This window comes from Octodon degus, unplaced genomic scaffold, assembly GCF_000260255.1.
Source record: "Octodon degus isolate 3935 unplaced genomic scaffold, OctDeg1.0 scaffold00076, whole genome shotgun sequence".
Classification (NCBI taxonomy): domain Eukaryota; kingdom Metazoa; phylum Chordata; class Mammalia; order Rodentia; family Octodontidae; genus Octodon; species Octodon degus.
Window position 1 is genome coordinate 9625185 of NW_004524652.1, and position 19249 is coordinate 9644433.

General features: G+C 38.5%; 1 protein-coding gene across 10 annotated transcripts in view; it reads right to left on the reverse strand.

Moving 5' to 3' along the window:
• Hectd4 (HECT domain E3 ubiquitin protein ligase 4) overlaps positions 1–19249 on the reverse strand; it is a 141991-nt gene that overhangs the window by 92251 nt on the left and 30491 nt on the right. For 6 of the 10 annotated variants that reach the window (XM_023720467.1, XM_023720469.1, XM_023720464.1 and 3 more), the window contains exons 8-18: positions 17360–17518; positions 13721–13834; positions 12752–12892; positions 10338–10570; positions 9825–9970; positions 8393–8463; positions 6180–6285; positions 5249–5369; positions 4437–4565; positions 2120–2244; positions 156–309 (exon numbers count right to left, since the gene is read on the reverse strand). In XM_023720467.1, the coding sequence (XP_023576235.1) occupies positions 156–309; positions 2120–2244; positions 4437–4565; positions 5249–5369; positions 6180–6285; positions 8393–8463; positions 9825–9970; positions 10338–10570; positions 12752–12892; positions 13721–13834; positions 17360–17518 (1499 nt within the window). The remainder of the gene's footprint in view (positions 1–155; positions 310–2119; positions 2245–4436; positions 4566–5248; positions 5370–6179; positions 6286–8392; positions 8464–9824; positions 9971–10337; positions 10571–12751; positions 12893–13720; positions 13835–17359; positions 17519–19249) is intronic. The other 4 variants (XM_004635930.3, XM_023720465.1, XM_023720461.1 and 1 more) reach the window with 2 other exon arrangements.

Genomic DNA, 19249 nt, shown 5'->3' on the forward strand with positions numbered 1-19249 from the left:
GCGGTCCCTGATGCTTTGCCAAGCTTGTTCTAAGTAGGTGCCTTAGACCACTGAGCCATCTCTCCAGCCCTGTTCTTGGTTTCTGAAAGGCACAGTTATGTTTATTATGAAGCAGGCTAGCAGAGAGCAGACCTGTGAGGCATTGAGGGTCCCACCTGGCTGGTGTAGAGCACCAGCTGCACGAGCTGGGGCATCAGGGCATCGGCCATGGTCAGGGTCTGCAGATTTGGGTGCATCAGGGATGTCAGTAACACTGGGAGAAGGTGACCAAGCATAGTGGCTTTGGTGACTTGCTCCAAGCCTTTCAGCCTATAAAAAGTTCAAGAGAAAGAGCCTAAGCAATAGCTGAGCAGGTGGAGCAGCAGCTGATGTCAAATATACCACACAATTCTCTTAAATCCCACCTCCTTAAACAAGGGAAAACTTATGGCTGTAGCAATCCGGACTACAAATGTCTCACCTTCTACCACTAAGGAAGAGAGGAAAAACAAGGAGCTACTAATGGATTTCACCTTCAGCCTGTGATTTTGCCAAAAAAGTTTTGGGAGTACATTTCGTTTTTCTTTTTCTTGTGGTACTGGGGATTGAACTCAGGACTTTGCACATGCCAGGCAGGCACTTATTCTACTGAGCTATCTCCCCGGCCCAGGAGTGCATTTCAAAGTACATTCAAAGCACTTTATAAAGGGTTTAGTAAGTGCAAATGCCTGCTCTAGGCAGTTCCAACCTCTCAAGTTCCTCCCAGCCTCTGGGGCAGTAGGTGCTGTGTTGGCAAGACTCAGAGAAACAGGAAGCAAATAGAACACCACCATTCTTCTGTGTGTCACTGTGCAATCCACTCCTCTCTACAGCAACTGAGGTTCACGGGCACTATAGAGGCAGTCAGATTTCCTCCCAATATTTTTATTGTGGTAAAATACATAGTACATAAGATGTACCATCTTGCTCATGTTCAAGTGTACATTGCAGTTGTATTAATAATGCACAATCACTGCCATTCCCCCTATAATTCTCCATCTTATAAAACCAAAACACTACCCCCATTTGGCAATAACTCCATTCTCCTACCTGGGCCACCATTCTACTTCCAGGCTCTTTGCTTTTAATTATTTTAAGAAGGCAGATTTTTAACATGTCTTTAAAATCACACTCTTAATATTCACATCATCTGTTAGGAAAATTAAAGAATGCAAGTCTCTCTCACAAAGAGATAGGTCATACGAATTCTCCAGGGGTACTGAGGATATTGGTGTTAGAACCAGAAAGAGAATGCGTGCTTGCTAGCCCATTAGCACTGGAGACCATCTACTCTCACATGCCCACAGTGGACAACAACCACACTTCTTAATAAGCTCCTGAAACATCTATCTGGGTTAAACTGTTCTCAGACCCAACCTCCCATCTTCCTTTTTAAGTGGGAGAGAACAAAAGACATAGGGACAAAGTTACTAAAGCCAAACTTATGCTGCTGGATATCAAATCAACATCTCTAACATAAATTGTCAAAAAATACATTATGCAACTCATTTCTAGAAGCAAGCCATAGCAAGAATTTTAATGTGCAGGGCTTCATTACTGTGAAAGAGAAGTTTATCCTCTATATAGGTCACTCCTATATTTGGAGAAGTGAAATACAGTAAAATCTAGAGGTATCATGTCAGTGTCATCTTCTGCACAGAAACTGATTATTTGTATCACCAAGTCACTTTTTCCTCCCAAATGCAAGCAGTGTGGTACTAAACTACAGAATTAAGAGAAAGGCCAACCTGGGACTGATGACAATAGAAGTCCTCGATGCCAAGGATGAGGCTGCCCAATAAAACTTGTACCCCAACGTCAGTGGCGGTGAACCAATGGCATGCTTGCCAAAATGGGCTGTTCATATCATTGAAAGCACTAAAAGGTTCACCATCACTGCCCTAGATCATGGCTATTGGCCCAATTTCATCTAAAAGCACATTAAAAACTTTGATTGCATTTAGCTTTGAAACACTTGTCATTTTAACCTATTCTCACAAAAATGGACATTCAATGTTCTATTCTAAAAAGGTTTCACTTTCATAAGCAAATCTCTCTTCCTAAAAGGCAGCAGGACACAGTTCCCAATCCCTTTCCTCACCTCTGTTCTCGGTCAGGTATGTCACTGTTTATAAGGGCAGTGGTCACCTGCTGTAGCATTTCCAACACTTCATCGCATCCAGTCAGGATCTGGGTGGCAAGAGCCAAAATACTGACCTTTAGCTCCTAGATGGAAAACATCATAATATTATTTTCAGGCTTTGTCATGAACATACACTCACAATGACAATATGAAATGATGTCCTTAATGACACATTCCCACATGAAATGATGAGGTGGCCAGAACAAGCCCAAAGCACTGAGTTCCTCTAGGATGGCCAAGCAATTTTATTTGGGAGGCCAAGGTCTGGAATGCAGACAGAAATATGCAGTATTTCACAGGGAGCACACTGCGTGCATAGGAGAAAAGGCCTAGCTCCCATCCCATCCAGCACAAGAGAGCTCCTGGTGGCCAGCCCAGAAACTGTCCAAGTGGAAGACTGCCTTGGGTGGTATGAGGAAGCTAAAGAGAAAAACAGAACAATAAAAGGCGCATGTATAGGCGGTGGATAAAATGAGACAAGAACACAACATTCTGAAACAATACAAGTGACCCTTTTTAGTATCTTTAACCTGTCAACACTTAAAAATCTACCAAGTGAAAAAATTCAACTTAAGCAGCAGACAGTTATGGGCTATTAAACACTAAAAATAACTGTTAATGAAGTCATGGGACTATAAATACTATGTTAGTAAATATTAGTTAATATATAAATTTTTAGTTTATGATTATTTTCTATTAAAAACATAACCACATTATCTTTCAAGGTGACATCTGTGTGTTTTAAAATTTTTGTTGGAAATACTAGACACCTGAGTCTATTCTGCCTCTATGGAATCTTTACATTTCTCTCTATGCATTAAGAATTTATAAATTCAACTTTTTTAATTTTCAAAGAAAAAAACAAACACGTTTCTGTTGTTGAAATTTCTTAGTCTTTCTTTGCATTAAGAATACTTTTTATTAGGCTGAGGAGATAGTTCAGCAGCATAACTGCCTGCCTGGCAAGTGCAAGGTCCTGAGTTCAATCCCCAGTACAGTAAAAAAAATAAACAAACAAACAAAAAACAATACTTTTTATCATTAAGTGAAAGGGAAAAAAAGTGAAAGGGAATGCTGAACTGACAGACAAGTCAATTTAAGTCAACTAGTATCAGTGATCCTCTACTGATGATACACCACATGGCAGCACAGTGCCAGGGCTGAACGTGGCTTGTTTCTAGTCCTCAAAGTAACCTTAGGAAGTAGAGGATTGGTTATTTTCTACTTAGGAAAACTAAAGTAAGGAAAATAAGTTAATACCAGCAATTTAAACAATTCATGTATATTTACCTGTTTAAAACCGGTCATATCTGGTAATCTGTACAATACTTTGAAGACAACAATATGCAATATAACAACCACTGAATTCCTGTCAGCTTGTTTTTTAAAATTCTGTATTTTTTTCAATGTTTAATTATTTTTATTCTCTTTAATTAAAATAAAACATGGGGCATAAAAAATAAAACTGGTCATTTGGTAAAATAAACTTGCATATACAAACTAGCAAATGTCTGACTTGTATAGTATATGTAGAGAGTTTTTTAAAAAAGGCAAACTATAATAGTTTTTTATGTCTCCCTTGGTTAACTTTTCAGTGTACTTAAGTCAAGATCTTATGGAAGAATAACCTTACTGATTTCTCTAATTTTCATACAGAGATGAAATCTAAACAATGCAAACAATTGCCTTGAACATTTATCAAAATTATAACCACCACTGCTATAAAAAGATCTTTAGAATACTGTAAGTTATGATGTGGGAACAAATGATTGATTTTACACAGAAGCTAATTTAGGAATAATGACAAGATGAAACAAACTATAGGTCTACAAATTTAAGTTGTTTTCAATACAAAGACAGAGAAATTATCTTTTATTTGGATCAAGAAATATGATAAACCATCTAAAATGTCAAAACTATTTAAAATATTATGCTAAAAGAACTATATTATATATATATGTTATATTTATATATATATATAATTTTCAAGCATGGTATCACTTGTGAGTGCCATATTTTAGTTCTTAAAAGAAGATGAAACTAAAGGCACAAAGAGACTGACAGGAGCACATGTATAACACACTATGCGAGTGTCACAATATGGTAACTGCTATGTAATGACATAAAAATCTATGAAATGAGTGGCCTAATACCTCTCACAAGAATATAAGCCACATGGTGAATTCTGACATCATAATACATCAAAACTTGGCCAATTAAACTGTGCTTTACATACTGGGTAGAAAGCATCATTAAAATAAAGCTTGGTGTTTACCTGTACCTTCAATGTCTCTCCCTGCAAGGAGTTGTCACTGTCATCATTCTCATCAGGTTTAATCAAAATAGTATTACTGAGAAGGTGATTCTGAACTGCCATCAGATAGCGCAGGCAGGAGGATGCAGCCTTTAATACAAATAAGGGCATTTAAATGATCTACTCCCTTGTGAAAGAAGGGATCGTGTAGTCCTCATGTTTTTAAGATTTTTGACAAGAGAAACAAAGAGAAAGTACAAAAAACAGACCAAGTTAGTTTCTCAGGTGACTTCTACACAAATGGCTTTTGACCCAGACATCGATATATTTCCATTACTTTCTGCCTTCCATTCACTGCACAATCCTCACTAATCTCTCAGAACAACTACTTTAATTCTTCCTCTTAGTAGTAGTTCTCTCTCCCTCTGTCTCACAGGCATCCCCATAGAAAAGACTCTACTCAAACCCTTAAAAGAACTTTGGTTCCTAAAATTCTCTGTATATAAAACACTAAGAGTTTAGGGAAAAAAGTTACATTAATAGGAAGGGAGTGCCACTAGATTTAAAAAAAAAAAAACACAAATTTAGTCAAATAAGTTATTGCACCACAAATTTAAGTAGAGAGGATAAAATCTTGGGGAAAACCATTCCAAGTGGATTCACTTGTTCTGCATTTCTAAGATAAGCATACCGTCTATGAACTTTCATAAATTATTTTCTCTTTATAAGGTGAGTGAGTATGTATGTGTGTGTCTACACACACTTGTGTCAATACAGGATCTTAAAAACAGAAGCAATATAATCTTGCTTTCAGAAAACACATTTTTACTTACAGGCACAGTTGAAAGGAGCTTTTGAAAATCATCTTTAGAGACAGTTTGGCACTTGGTGATTAAGATACAGGATTCTCTTACAACGATCTTCAGAATATAGTGTAAAAGTTCATCATTAAGCCTTTAAAACGCAGGAAAAATGTAACAAGATAATGATAGTTTATTAGTAACAGGGTAAATTTTATACAATTGGCATGTAATGACAGAAACAAGATGAAATTTGTAAAAATTTAAAAATGTCTGTCCGTCTGTCTGTCTGTCTAGCAGATTGAACCCAGGATCTTCACACTGAGCTACCTCCAAGCTCTCCTTGAAATTTTTAAAATTCTGAGACAGGATCTTGCTAAGTCACTAAGTTGTCCAGGCCAAACTCTAACCTATCCTTCTGCCTCCAGGTCTCAGAGGGCTGGAATTATAGGCATGTACCACCATGCTCAGCTAAGATATGAAATTAATTGGTTCTGTAAGAAAGTCATCTCACTCAGTAATGATAACAACCAGATAATTATCTAAGCCACATTTACAGAAACAAAGTGGTACCCAACCACCCAATCAAAGTACTTTATAAATAACACAACAAACCAGTTTCCTTTCTGTCTCTAAGTCTAACACACACATACACATCTCTCACAGATCAGAAAAGTACAGGGCTCCTCTACCAAGATACTAGAAATAAGTTCTGTCTTTTCTGCTAAGCACTCTTTCCAAAAGCAAGCCCAAGCTGCCTTACTGATAAAACTGAAATGTGCCATTATTAGTTCTGAGGGCAACTGTGGGATTTATCCTTCAATTGATTCAGGCTTTCGGTTTAACATGCTAATGATATTAGCTAGAAAACAGGAGACAACTTTATCAAACATATTTAAATGTAAATTAATTACTTAGAAGGACACAAGAAAAGGCCAGCAGTAAATAACACAACTGTTGTCACCTGTAATGATCATCCTCATCACTGCCGAATCGATTGTTTTGAAGCTGTTCAGCTAAGTTGGTTAAGATCACATCCCGAAGCTGCGAGAGTCCACTGTTTCTCTCTCCTAATGCATAATAAAGCTCCATAACTATTTTGGAAGTGGCACTTAGAAAACTAACGCTATTTAAAAGTTTTTTTTAAAGTAGATTGTCAACATCCTAGCAGCACTGGGAATATAAACTCAGACAAACACCAGTGGCAAAACTACATCACAACCAATTGGCTTGGGGTTTTTTCTGTTTGTTATTATGAGACAGAATTTCACTCTGTAATCCAGGTTGACCTCAAATCAAACCTGAGATACTCCCCCACCCAGTCTTCCAAGTGCTGGGATTACAGCCACACACCACCACATCTGCTCAGATGGACTGTTTTTAGCCTGAGCATCCTGTTTTAGATATAATTACCTTCTTTTCTTGGGGAGGGGGGCAGAACTGGGGATTGAACTCAGGCCCTTGTGCTTGCCAGGCAAGCGCTTATTCTACTGAGCTATCTCCCCAGCCCCTAATTACCTTCTTGATATAAAGCATATTTCTCATTCCTTAAATTTATTTATTTATTATTTTTTGGGAAAAAAGTAAAACAAAATTTCACAACAAAATAATAGAATAACAATAATTAATACATTGAGCATCATTTTTAAGGTTGTTAATCAGCATACAAGATACGCACTTTAAAAGTTCTCCAAACAATATTAGCACGGACCCCTCTTTTCAATGAACTAAGAGAAATTAGTAGTATAACTATCTTGTATTTTGTTTTTATTCCTTTTTCTTTTCTTTCCCCTTTCCCTAATCCTAGTACCTTTTTCCTTTTATACAATTTCTTCCTATTTTGCATTATCTTATTTACTCTTTCAGTTCTTCACACCAGGGAGATAATATGATATCCTTCTTTATGGCTGAGTAGTATTCTACTTTATAAAAAGACCACATACTTTTTATCTGTTCTGTGGTTGATGGGCATCTGAGTTGTTTTCAAGATTTAGCTACTGTCAACTGTGCTGCTTTTAACATAGATCCACATATATTGCTGCAGTATGATTTTTTTAATTCTTCCATGAAGACAGCCAGAAAGGGAATAGCTGGGTTGAATGGGATCTCTAATCCCAGTTTTGTGAGAAATCTCCATACTGAGTTCCATAGTGGGTGTACCAATCTATGCTCCCACCAACAGTGGAGAAGAGTTCCTTTTTCCCCACAGCCCTATAAGCATTTGTTACTGGTTGACTTCTTGATGATAGCCATTCTTTCTGAGGTGAGATGGACTCTCACTATTATTTTAATTTGCATCTCTGGAATGACCAATGATGTCGAACATTTTTTCATTTACTTATTTGCCATTTCCATTTCTTCATCTAAGAAGTGCCTATTCACATCAGATGCCCAGTTTTGGACTGTGTCTTTCTCATTCCTTAAATTAATGTTGTTTTAAAATTGCCTTTATCATAGTGTTTTGTTGTCTTGTCTAACTTAAAAAGGGAGTTTCTAATGTGTGGAAAAAAATTTAGAAATCACCAAGAAGTCACATGGGCGTGTGTATGTGTGTATCTGTGTGTGTGTGTGTGTGTGTGTGTGTGTGTGTATCTGTGTGTGTGTCTGTGTGTGTATGTGTCTGTGTGAGAAAGACAAGTGAGAGAGAACTATATGCAGTTCAGGCTGGTCTTGAATTCACTATATAATCCAGGCTAGCCTTGAACTTGCGATCCTCCTGCATCAACCTTCCATAGGTATCTACCACGACATTTGGAAAGTCATTATTTTAAAACCTGTGCTAAAACATAAGAGCCAGGTGTGGTGGTACACACCTGTAACACCAGCACTCAGTAGGCTGAGGCAGAAGGACTATTGTGAGTTCAAGGCCAGCCTGGGCTGTATAGTGAGTTCAAGGCCAGCCTGAACTGCATAGTGAGACTCTATCTTTGAAAGAAAAAAAAAAAAAAATTAGGGTCAGGTACATTAGGGTCTGTTGTACAGAAATACTGTACAAAGAAGCTTATTGGTTTAAAGATATATAAATCATGGTTTCTGCTCTCAATCTGGTTGAAATGCTGGCATTAACCCAGAAACATTTTAAAAATATATTCAATAACAGATAAGAAGAATCTATTTATATCCAGCCGTCTCCTTAAAGAAAAAAAGATGGTAATTTAATTAAAGGATAAATCTTACCTTCTGTTAAAACCAGCTTAAGTAAGTTATTAATTTCAGTTTCACCTGGGTACAAAATATTTAAACCAGAGCTGAAATGACACAAAAGTCAAAAACTTTTTAAACAAATACTCTAAAAAATTCAAACTCTAAATATTTAGATTTAAATTTTCATTACAGAGACCAGTTTGATTACATAAAAGTAAGTTTTATTGCTAAAAGAGGATTTACGGGCCAGGGAGATGGCTCAGTGGAATAAGCACTTCCCTGGCAAGCGCAAAGGCCTGAGTTCAATCCCTGGTTCCGCCAAAAAAAAAAATAAAAATAAAAATAAAAAGAGGATTTAAACCTAAATTCATTGTCATGATTTGGTCCAATCACTTCCCTGATAAACGGATCCCTCTCTTCCTCCTGTTGGAACTAGCAAATGGATTATTTGAGGCTCCATGGTTAAGGAGATTCAGTCAGATATGAGAAGTCAGGAAAGCCAGTTATAGTACAGGTGGTGCCCCCCGCAATAGCTGGAGAAAGGGAATTTCCAATTCTCAGCTTTTCCAAAAATGCCAGAATATGAGGACACATCGTGCCAGAATTTTAAGGTTTTTTTTTTTTTTTAAACTGAGATCTAACATGCAATAGGTGCACTATTTCCAAGTGTGCAGTGAGAGGTGTGGCTAATGTTCACATTCACAGAACCATGCATATAATGAAGACAGTGTATACATATACACCTGTCATGTTCACAAGTTTTAATTATTGCCTTAGCACTCAACAGAAAGCAACCCAAAGCAGAACCTGCTGTGGAATCCTGCCAGCTGACTCTTTCTAATCAACTACCCAGTTCTCCATGGGTCACTTAAATATACTTGGCCATATTAAGGTAATATGCCTCAATGAAAGTTCACTAAATTAAACTCAAATAAATGGCAATAAACAGAGAATGGCTCATAAATTCATCAGAGAGCATACCAAAGTTTTAAGCAGGGTAACAAAGACAACACAGGTGAGCAATACTTTGCATCAGGCCTTCACTGGACAACCTCTTCAATTTATACAGCCAAGTGCTATCTTTAAGATCATCTCACAGCTGAGAAAATGTAAGCCTCAAACCATAGGCACAGTGAGTGGGTGCACTGGAAAGACTAGAGTCCAGGACTACCAGATAGTTAATCTGTTTCTGACTGTCCTATCCCACACCCTAAGAAGAGGGGATATGTTTGCAAACTAGTCACTTGCAAGGTTTGGCTGTGTGGGAAGAAGAAAGACAGGCACCTGGTTCACCTTGTGGCCCTGTGAAGATCAGGGCAGACCTTTTCTATTAATTGTCCCAGTGCTTGGGGTCCTGGCTGCAGGATATGCTAGGATACACATGCTACCAATCTGCAGGAAGAATACAATGCCTTACAGGAGAATTATTTTGCAAAGAACACTAAGAAAATCATTTGTTGTTTACCTGATGGCAAGACAGACTTCCTTCTGAATTTCAGGGCAGATTTGATCTTTTGGTGCCATCAGCAACTGCCAAAGAAGCAATCCTGACCGTCGAATAATGTCCCGGTTCCTTTCAGTTTGTGGGCTGAAGAAAAATTTAAACACCACCTACAAAAACATAGGAGCATATCTAAAAATGGTAATTCTACCAGGGATAAAATTATCCCTATGAAGAAAGCACATGGCTCATATTCTGATGAACAGATAACCAGGTGAGTTTTAAAGCAATCTCTTCCTTTGTGCAGTGGTATAATTACAGTAAATATTTCACATATATTAAATGCAATGAGCTACAGACAGCAATACCCCAATTGCAGTGCAGCAAATATGATGATAATTCTAATTACAGGACAAGAAGTTGGTAAGAAGCAAATGGGAATGTTATTGAATTTTTCTTCTAGTAGACATTAGCTGGCTGAAACCAAGGTGTATGTTCTTTTCCCTCTAGCATCTAACCTCACCACAGTGTATTTACCTGAAAGACAACGAGAATACAGCGTATGATGCAGGTATCACCATTAACCATGGCCTTCTCCATGATGTCACAAATGCTGCTCACATGGTGGGCTTCAATTGGATGCTGCTTGCCCAAGACACTTGTGATGGGAAGATTGGGGTTAGTGGCCAGAAGGTTGAGCTGGTGTATGCACATCGCACCAACATGGTGCAGTAACTGGTTGATAACCTCATTCGTGGTTATAGCCTCTTCTAGAAGGCAGAAAGAAATCCAGTGAGGAAAGACATTCCATATGTGGCCCAGGAGGAGCAAATCTCCAATTCACAAAAGCTGCATACCCCAACCAGGACAGACCTGCTCGGCTCCCATCTCTCCCACTGCTGCTGAAGGACCCTTCTCTCTGGCAAAGCGTGGGGTGCAAACACTTGAAAATTTCCATTTTTCTAAAACATACATAGTTGTCACTTACTGAGCCTGTTCTAAGTACTAGACAATGGGCTAAATGCTTTAATGCATTACATTACAAAATGGATATAAACTTAGACTATTTTAGCACTTTTAAAAAATTATTTATTTATTAATTTATTTATTTAGTCCAGTGTCTCACTATGCAGCTCGGACTCATAGTGATCCTCCTGTCTCAGCATCCCCAGTGCTGGGATTCCAGGCATGTGCCACCATGCCCCATTTCAGGGCCATCACAGTGCACCCAGTGTTCTGCATGGTGTGTGGTACTAGGGATCGAGCCCAGGTCCTTCTGCTTGCCAGCCAGGCACTTAGACCACCAAGCTGTCTCCCCAGCCCATTAGCACTATTTTATAGGCAGTAAAATAAAGTCAGTGAGGTTAAGTAATTCATCATCAGTTACACAGCTACAAAGTGGTAAAGTTGGGAACTGAATTCCAGCCATCTCAACCCATGCTGGTAACCATTCCAGTACAATAACTCACTCTTCTATGGCTGTCCCTATCAATGGAACTCTTTCCCCTCATCCACAAACATTTCCTTCCACTGTACTCAACATTTTTTTCTATAGTCACCTGAGCTATACACATCAATAATCCTTTGAGAGCTGACAAACATCCTCTTATCTAATAAGTATTTCATGGATGGTTACAGGCATTCAAAGAATACAGGTAAAAATCCAAATAGGCAAAACATGAAGAGATGTATTTTTTCCTTAAACCAGCTGAAATACACTGCCTAAAAGACATGGAAACATAGGCCCTTGTGTAGAAGTAAGCCTACATAGAGAACCTTTGAGATAAAAAGGACTGGGGACAATGGGAATTATGAAGACAGGACTCCAGAAAAACTGAAGATTAAGTGGAATTTGTCAAAACTGAACTTTCTTTTTTTTAATTTTTAGTTTTTATTTTATTAATTTATGTATTTGCTACAGGGTCTCACTGTGAAGCTCAGACTTGTAGTGATCCTCCTTTTTTCAGCCTCCCCAGCACTGGGGTCATAAGCATGCACCACCATGCCCAGACTTGGTTGGGGCTCAGTTCCCCCCGGAGGCAGGGTCAACGTAGCATGCAGTACCAGAGATCGAACCTCAGTCCCTGCACTTGCCTAAGTAGGCACTTAGTCTGCTGAGCTATCTCACTGGCCCTTTAATTTAAAAAAAAAAAAAAATCATTCACTCATTCATTCATTCATTGCTTTATTTGGTACAGGGTCTCGCTATGTGTCTCAGACTCATATAGTGCTCCTCCTGTCTCAGTCTCCCCAATGCCTGAATTACAGGCATGCAACACCATGCCTGGCTTTGGTGGCCAGCACAGCTTTCGGTACTGGGGAAAACTGAACTTTCTGATTGGATATTAATCCCATAGCCAGCCTGAGTTTCACTGTCATCTGTGCTTTTGAGACAGGAGCTTCAGTCTCAAATGCAAGGGAGGAAATGTTTATCTTTACCAAAGACTTTTTGAAATCTAGGTTTGAGACCTACTGAAATAAATGAGGTCTTTGGATTCTGGTTCTGAGATACCCAGGCCCATGGGGATATCTGGGCAGAGGAGTGGCAGCTCTGCCCAGCCAGGCTATAGGAGAGCCCTTGGCTGCAAAGTGGAGATGCCTCTGTGGGTGGAGGGAAAACACCCATGAAGGATGCTGCCCAGTGGTGTAAGCACCGTGAGCAGGCGTGGCAGCAGCAGAGCAGTGGGAAAGGCTGGATTGGGGATATACTGTAAGGACAGGAGCTGAACAGACTTGTTGATACCCACTGGAATGTAGTTATGAGAGAAACAATTGAAAGATAATTCAAAATGTTCATACTTAATCATAAACCAAACCATCAGACACATAAATAGAGGCTTCCAAGTTCAAAGGGGAAAGGCTACTGACGGGTGCCAGTATGGTCTGCGTTCCACCTACTTATGCACAGCAGCCTCTCCCATTTCAGGAGCAGTGGCAACGGCGTGCCTCACCTTTGGGCTCGGTGATGATGTGGCTGACTCCCAGTCGCTGGCACACATAATGGAAGGCCTGATTCCCAGGATTACACCACTGGTCGATGTAATCGTTGGAGCACGTCCACAGCATGTTGTTCACTGTATCATAGCAGGCACCTGCAAAGAGCGTATTGCATTCAGCCACCGCATTGTCACTCCTGTGTACACATTTCTCACAGGCACTGCAGCCCATCCAATGATCTAACAATAAGTAGGAAGGTCAGGGTGTCTTTCATGCTCACAATCATGGTGCTGTTCCTATAGGTTTACTGGCAAAATGCTGAATGGGTTCAGCAAGAAGCCAGGATTTAATTTTCATGTTTGCTTAATGCCTATCTATGCAAGAAGGAGTAAGTCTCACAAAATAGTTCTTAGCAATTGACATAAATGTGACCTACTTCCAAAAAAGATTCAAGTGGTAGGGCTGGGGATATAGCTCAGTGGCAATAAGTGCTTGCCTGGCAAGTGCAAGGTCCTAAATTTGGCTGTGGTACCAAAACAAAAAAAAAGATTCAAGTGATTTACATTAAATGGTAACAATAGGACCAATGAATATTAACACATAATAAAATCCCAAATAACTGAGCCTAAAACTTCAAGAGGATTTAACTAGCATCCAGGACAAGGTAAAAAAAGATATATTACAATATATTCATTTTCTGGCAAACATAATCTTCACAAGAGTAAACCTTCTTATAGCATTGACTTTGGGACTTTGTTATAGGCGTTATCCTATGACATAATGGCCAGTATTTCCAATGGCAGTTCATATAGAGAATTTACATGTGACAATTTTCCACACTGATTCCCCAACTTTAAAGAAGTGTTTAAAACTCTTTTATTTCTCAAGAAAACTATAATGCCATGGGGAATTGGCAAGGTTTAAAAAAAAAACCCTGCTAGAACTGTGAATTTTTCAAGGAAATGTGTGCACATATTTCTTACCCAATCCTGGGACAAGAGCACCACGCCCCAGAGAGCTTCCAGCAGCATCTATAAGATCTGCACGACTTGTGAACTGACCATCTGAAATGTTATAGACCAAGCTAGAGGCGAGAACTGTGGAAACAAACATTATGCTATTTAATGATCCTGAAGACCAATTTTCAAAATTTAAATTTTAAGGTCTAAACATAAAATAAACCTTTTGTTGTTGTTGTCCATTGGTGGTAACTAAAACTACACATACAAACCACTCAAAAAAAAAAAAAAAAAAAAAAAAAAAAAAAAAAAAAAAAAAAAAAACTATCACCAATGGTTGCAGCTGTATAGACGCTTGTATTTATTTTCCCAGGTACTAGGGATTGAAACCAGGGCCAAGGGCTGGGGGTAGGTCAACAACATAAATGCCTGACTGGCAAGTACAAGGTTCTGGGTTTGATCCCCAGTACTGGGAAGAAAAAAAGAAAAAAAGAAAGGAACTGTTCATGCTAGTCAACTGCTCTACCACTGACCTATCCTCATTCCACTGAATCTTGTTTTTGAAAGTGTTTTTAAAATGGTAACTTTTGCATGAAGATTTTTTTCAATACAGATTATTAAAAGGGCAACTGTAAGAATGGTATGATTACTCACATCCTGAGTCACCAACATTTACGAGAAACACTGTACATTCAGAAATACAAACACAGCTCCACTGCTCTCTTCTTATGCACTGGCTCTGAAACTTGCAGATACTTTAGCCTCTTTCCTTAACACAAGATAGTATAGTGATGGAGATCTTGGGCTTTCTATTTCAGGTTTGAATTCCAGCTTGACCACATCTGGGTGCTCCCTGGAAAGTTACTGAACCTGTCTCCTCATTTGTAAAGAGGAAACAACAAAAGTACCGACCTTATACAGTTATAAAAATTAAATAAATTAGAACTATCAAGCATTATTTGTTAGGTACTATTGTTGACATCATATTTTCTTCCCTACTTTAGAACATATATTCTAGCACTGTGTCTCTTGAATTTGTGTGTTTGGTTGGTTGGTTGAGATGGGGTTTCACTATGTATTCTAATCTGGCTTGGAACTCAAAAGCAATCTTCCCGCCTCAGCCTCTCTAGTCCTGGGATTACAGGCATGGACCTCCATATCTAGCTTGTGTTTGTTTCTTTTTCTTAGTCCCGTCACCCCAACAGGCCAGGTTCTTGTCACATGTGACTTGAATTATAACCTAAACCAATGGTAGCTAATCTATGTCACTCATACCATTGTAGGCAGTTTGTACCATTGAAAACTCTAAAAGAAAGAAAAAAGAAAACTCTAAAAGGTTCACCATATATCCTAAACTATATATTCTTTATTTCTTTGTTTTCTACTGTTCAATTCTGCACACCAACAGAATGATCTTCCTCAAATTTCCTTTTCACCAGTTTTCCTCACACCTTTCCTCCACCCAGCACATCCATGAGTATTACTCAAGCCCTGCTTCCCCATGATGCTTGCTTTCTTTGATTAAGAAGGAGGCACGGCAGGGTTCAAGCAGTAATGCAGCACCATCTACCATTTTCTGGAACCTTTTGTCCCCTCCACCAAAGAACCTTTTGTTTCTCTCCCAACGTCACAAGGAGACACTAAAGCAGTGATGGTGAGCTTCCCAGAGCTCTCAATGATAACAAACAGTGGCGGCACAAGTGCCGTAAGTTTGCTTCCACTGTCTTAAAAGCTCTTATTTTCCAGACCGTACAGGGTCTAACTTGGAACAAGACTCAAAAGGAATTTAAGCATTTACTGATTTATTGGGCTCAAATAGAATGATGGTGTCAAGTATATCTTTGTGAATGGCACCATAAAGATGTGCTTTACCTAAACAGGCCCAATTTCAAATGAGTGAGAAAGCCATACCAAAGAGACTAAAGAAGCACTTAATAAGACAAATGGTCAGTAAGAAGACAAATAACCCAATTTAAAAATGGACAAAACATTTCAATCCTGCAGAGAAGATAAACGAAGGTCCAATAAGCACATGAAAAGATGTCTGGCATCATTAATCATTATGGAAATGTAAATCAAAACTGCAAAGAGGCATTATTTCATGTCCCTTAGGATGGTTATGATAAAACAAAAAAGGAAAATAACAAATGTCAGTGAGGAGAGGAGAAACTGGAACCACTACATATTGCTGATGAGAACAGAAAATGGTGCAGCCGTTTTGGAGAATAAGGGTTCCTTCAAAGGGTCAGCAGAGTTATCATATGACCAAGCAATTCCATTGCTAAGCAGATACTAAAAAGAAATGAGAATCTGTTCATACAAAGCCTTATATACCAATGTTCATAGCGGCATTTATTAAAATAGACAAAAAGTAGGAAAAAAGTCCATCAACTGAAGAATGGATGAACAAAATGGAGTATTATCCCTACAGTGAAATATGTTAACCACAAAAAAGAATGAAGCACTGATTCATGCTGTAACATGAAAAACAAAACTGCTCATACAAAAAAGTCACAAAACACCACACAGTGTACAATTCTAGTTATGTGAGTAGGCCAAATAGGTAAATCCAGAGATAGAAAGTAGATAGGTAGATGCCAGGAACTGCCTGTTGTGCACAAGCCCTCCGTTCAATCTCAATACGGGGGGGGGGGGGGGGCGCCCTGCTTTTTTTTTGAAGTCTACATGTGAAATAGAATCCTTTAATGAAATTACTATAAGTTGATCATTTTAAGAGGACACAGATTAAGTACTGGAAAATGAAAATAAGGAAAATGATTTTTCAAACATTTTAATTTTATGTGCCTAAACAAATTTTAAGAGAACAAAACAAAACACTGGGAAAACTAAGGCTCAAAGGGTTAAAGGATGTCTAAGGAAAGAATGCTAATAAATGGTAATATAAAAGAACTATTTTAACATTCTATAATTTATCCCATTTGACTACTGTATTTGCTTACTCTGAAGCCAAAATTACACTGCTTCAATTATTATATCATGCCCCCATCTTTTATAGAAATATGTGTACACTGAAAAACATAAATGAATATTTATACATATTATGTGTCCTACACTTCTATTAACATTTTGGGTCCTAAAATGGAGGTGTTTTACATATTATTTTAGTAATTTGAGATTCTATGAGAGTGAGCAGAGGTCTTGTTGTGCTATCAGTAAACAGAGACATATTAAAGACAGACCCAGACAGACACATAGACAGGACAGGCAGACAGAGAAAGAAACAGAGACAGAGAAAAAGAGGGGAGGGAAAGAAAGAAAAAGAGAAAGGAAGGGAGGGAGGAAAAAAAGGAGGAAAAGAAGAAAAGGAAGGAAGGAAGGAAGGAAGGAAGGAAGGAAGGAAAGGAAGGAAGGAAGGAAGGAAAAAAATGTACATCTATTTTAAATTAATTCCAGGACTGGAGGTATAGCTCAGTGCTGGAGTCCTTTGTAGCAAGCTCCAGGCCCTGAGTTCAAACCCCCACCCCCATCCCCAGTACTGAAAATATGAATTCCTCCTTGGCTATAACTACATTAATGATTATTACTTTATGCTGTTATCAGAAAGCTACTACAAGTAACTTTTTACTAAGTACAAAATAATGGGAAAACTTTACATTTCAGAGTTTGAGATATACCAAAGTGTCACAAACAAAATGTACTTACTTTTTAAAGATGACAAGCCACTTGTTCCACCAAAAAGAGAGCGGGTGGCAGAGCTGCCTGATCCCCCTGGAGGCGGGACCAGCATCACCAAGTACGTGCCACAGGTGTAGATGGGTGTCTTGCGCAGCATCTTTAGAGGTAGCCCACAGCTAGTATTTGCTGGGAAAAAGAATGAAATTGCTGAGTAAAAACACCGATATCTACATTATTGTGATTACTAAAGCAAATTGTGGTATAGGGAGGGAGCAATAAATAGAGATATATTTCAATGAGGAAGAGAGAGCAAGAAGAAATAACAATGGAAAAATAATTATTTTCTGGTTCCAGAGTCTGACCCCAAGCCTCTTCTTACATGGTCTGTTTCTCAAAGGTGTTCCCAAAAGTCAGGAGGTCCTTATGACTCAAAAAGTCCTTTTTTTTTTTTTCTTTTTTTTCTTTTGCGGAACTGGGGATTGAACTCAGGCCCTTGCGCTTGCTAGGGAAGCGCTTATTCTACTGAACCATCTCCCTGTCCCCTAAAAGTCCTTCTAAGGATGACCAAATAGCTCAGCGGATTAAAGCACCTGCAGGCAGGTGCAGGGGCCAGGGGTTTGACAACAATTGAGACTGGGCATGGTGGTGCATGCCTGTAATCCCAGCTCTTGGGAGGCTGTAAACAGGAGGATCACTACAAGTCCGATCTAGAAGTAAGACCCTGAACACCCTGTAGGCCCCTCCCTAAAATACAGAAAAAAAAATCCTTTTAAAAGAATAAGTCCTCACATGGACTAAATCTGAAAATAACAGAATTCTACTGTTTGTGCTTCCTTTAGGAAATGGATACTCTATTCAAAGATTTTTCTTCATTTTATGGAGAACAGATTCTTGACAGGTTTGTGATATCTGAGTCATTACAAACAGCTTTGAAGAACCAGAAATTTCAACTTAGCAAAAGCCTTCACAACATTACCAATAATTTTATACCAGCATGATTTCAGATAATCCATGATACATATTTATTTCATTTAAGGTCAATGACATAAACCACCATCAAAAAAGTAATTATTGTTTATAATCATGAAGTATAAACTGTATTTTTATCTCCCTTACTTACCAGCACAGCTGAACTGTTGACTGAGTTTGAGGATTTTATACACTAGCCTAGTTAACAGAAGACCAAGCAAAATACTGAACTTGGAAAGCTGTCAGTTTATAAAATGAAATGTATTACTCAGGCTGACATAGATAACATTTTCAGATGGTTTAGGTTGGAAAAATGAGTAAACTGAAGCCTAATCTGTCGATTTTTTTTTTTTTTTTTTTTTTTTTTTAATATTTGTGCTGCTAAAGAACTCCATTTTGTAAAACTGTAAGCTCCCAACAAATGTATTTTTCATTCAGGACATAAATTCAATAACATAAATTTCTACAAGAAGTCCAGAAAGGACAATTATCAGACTATTTTAGAACTTTCTGGGCCTAACAATTTTACTAAGATTTTTTTAATAACATGTTGTTACTAATATGGTAATTGACATTACTGTATCACAAAATTGGGGGCTGGGGAGATGGCTCAGTAGAGTAAGCGCTTGCCTAGCAAGCGCAAGGGCCTGAGTTCAATCCCCAGTTCCAAAAAATAAAAATAAAAATAAATAAAAATAAAACCCCCAAGCGTTCAAATAATTCTCAAAAGTCTATTTGGTCTATAACTAGTGAATTTTTTTTAAATTTTATTCATTTATTTATGTGTGTGTGTGTGTGTGTGTGTGTGTGTGTGTGTATGTGTGTGGCCAGCTCAGCCCACCAGGGGGCAAGCCTGGCTGGCATGTGGTGCTGGGGGATTGAACCGCGGTCCCTGTGATTTGCTAAGCTTGTTCTAAGTAGGTGCTTTAGACCACTGAGCCATCTCAC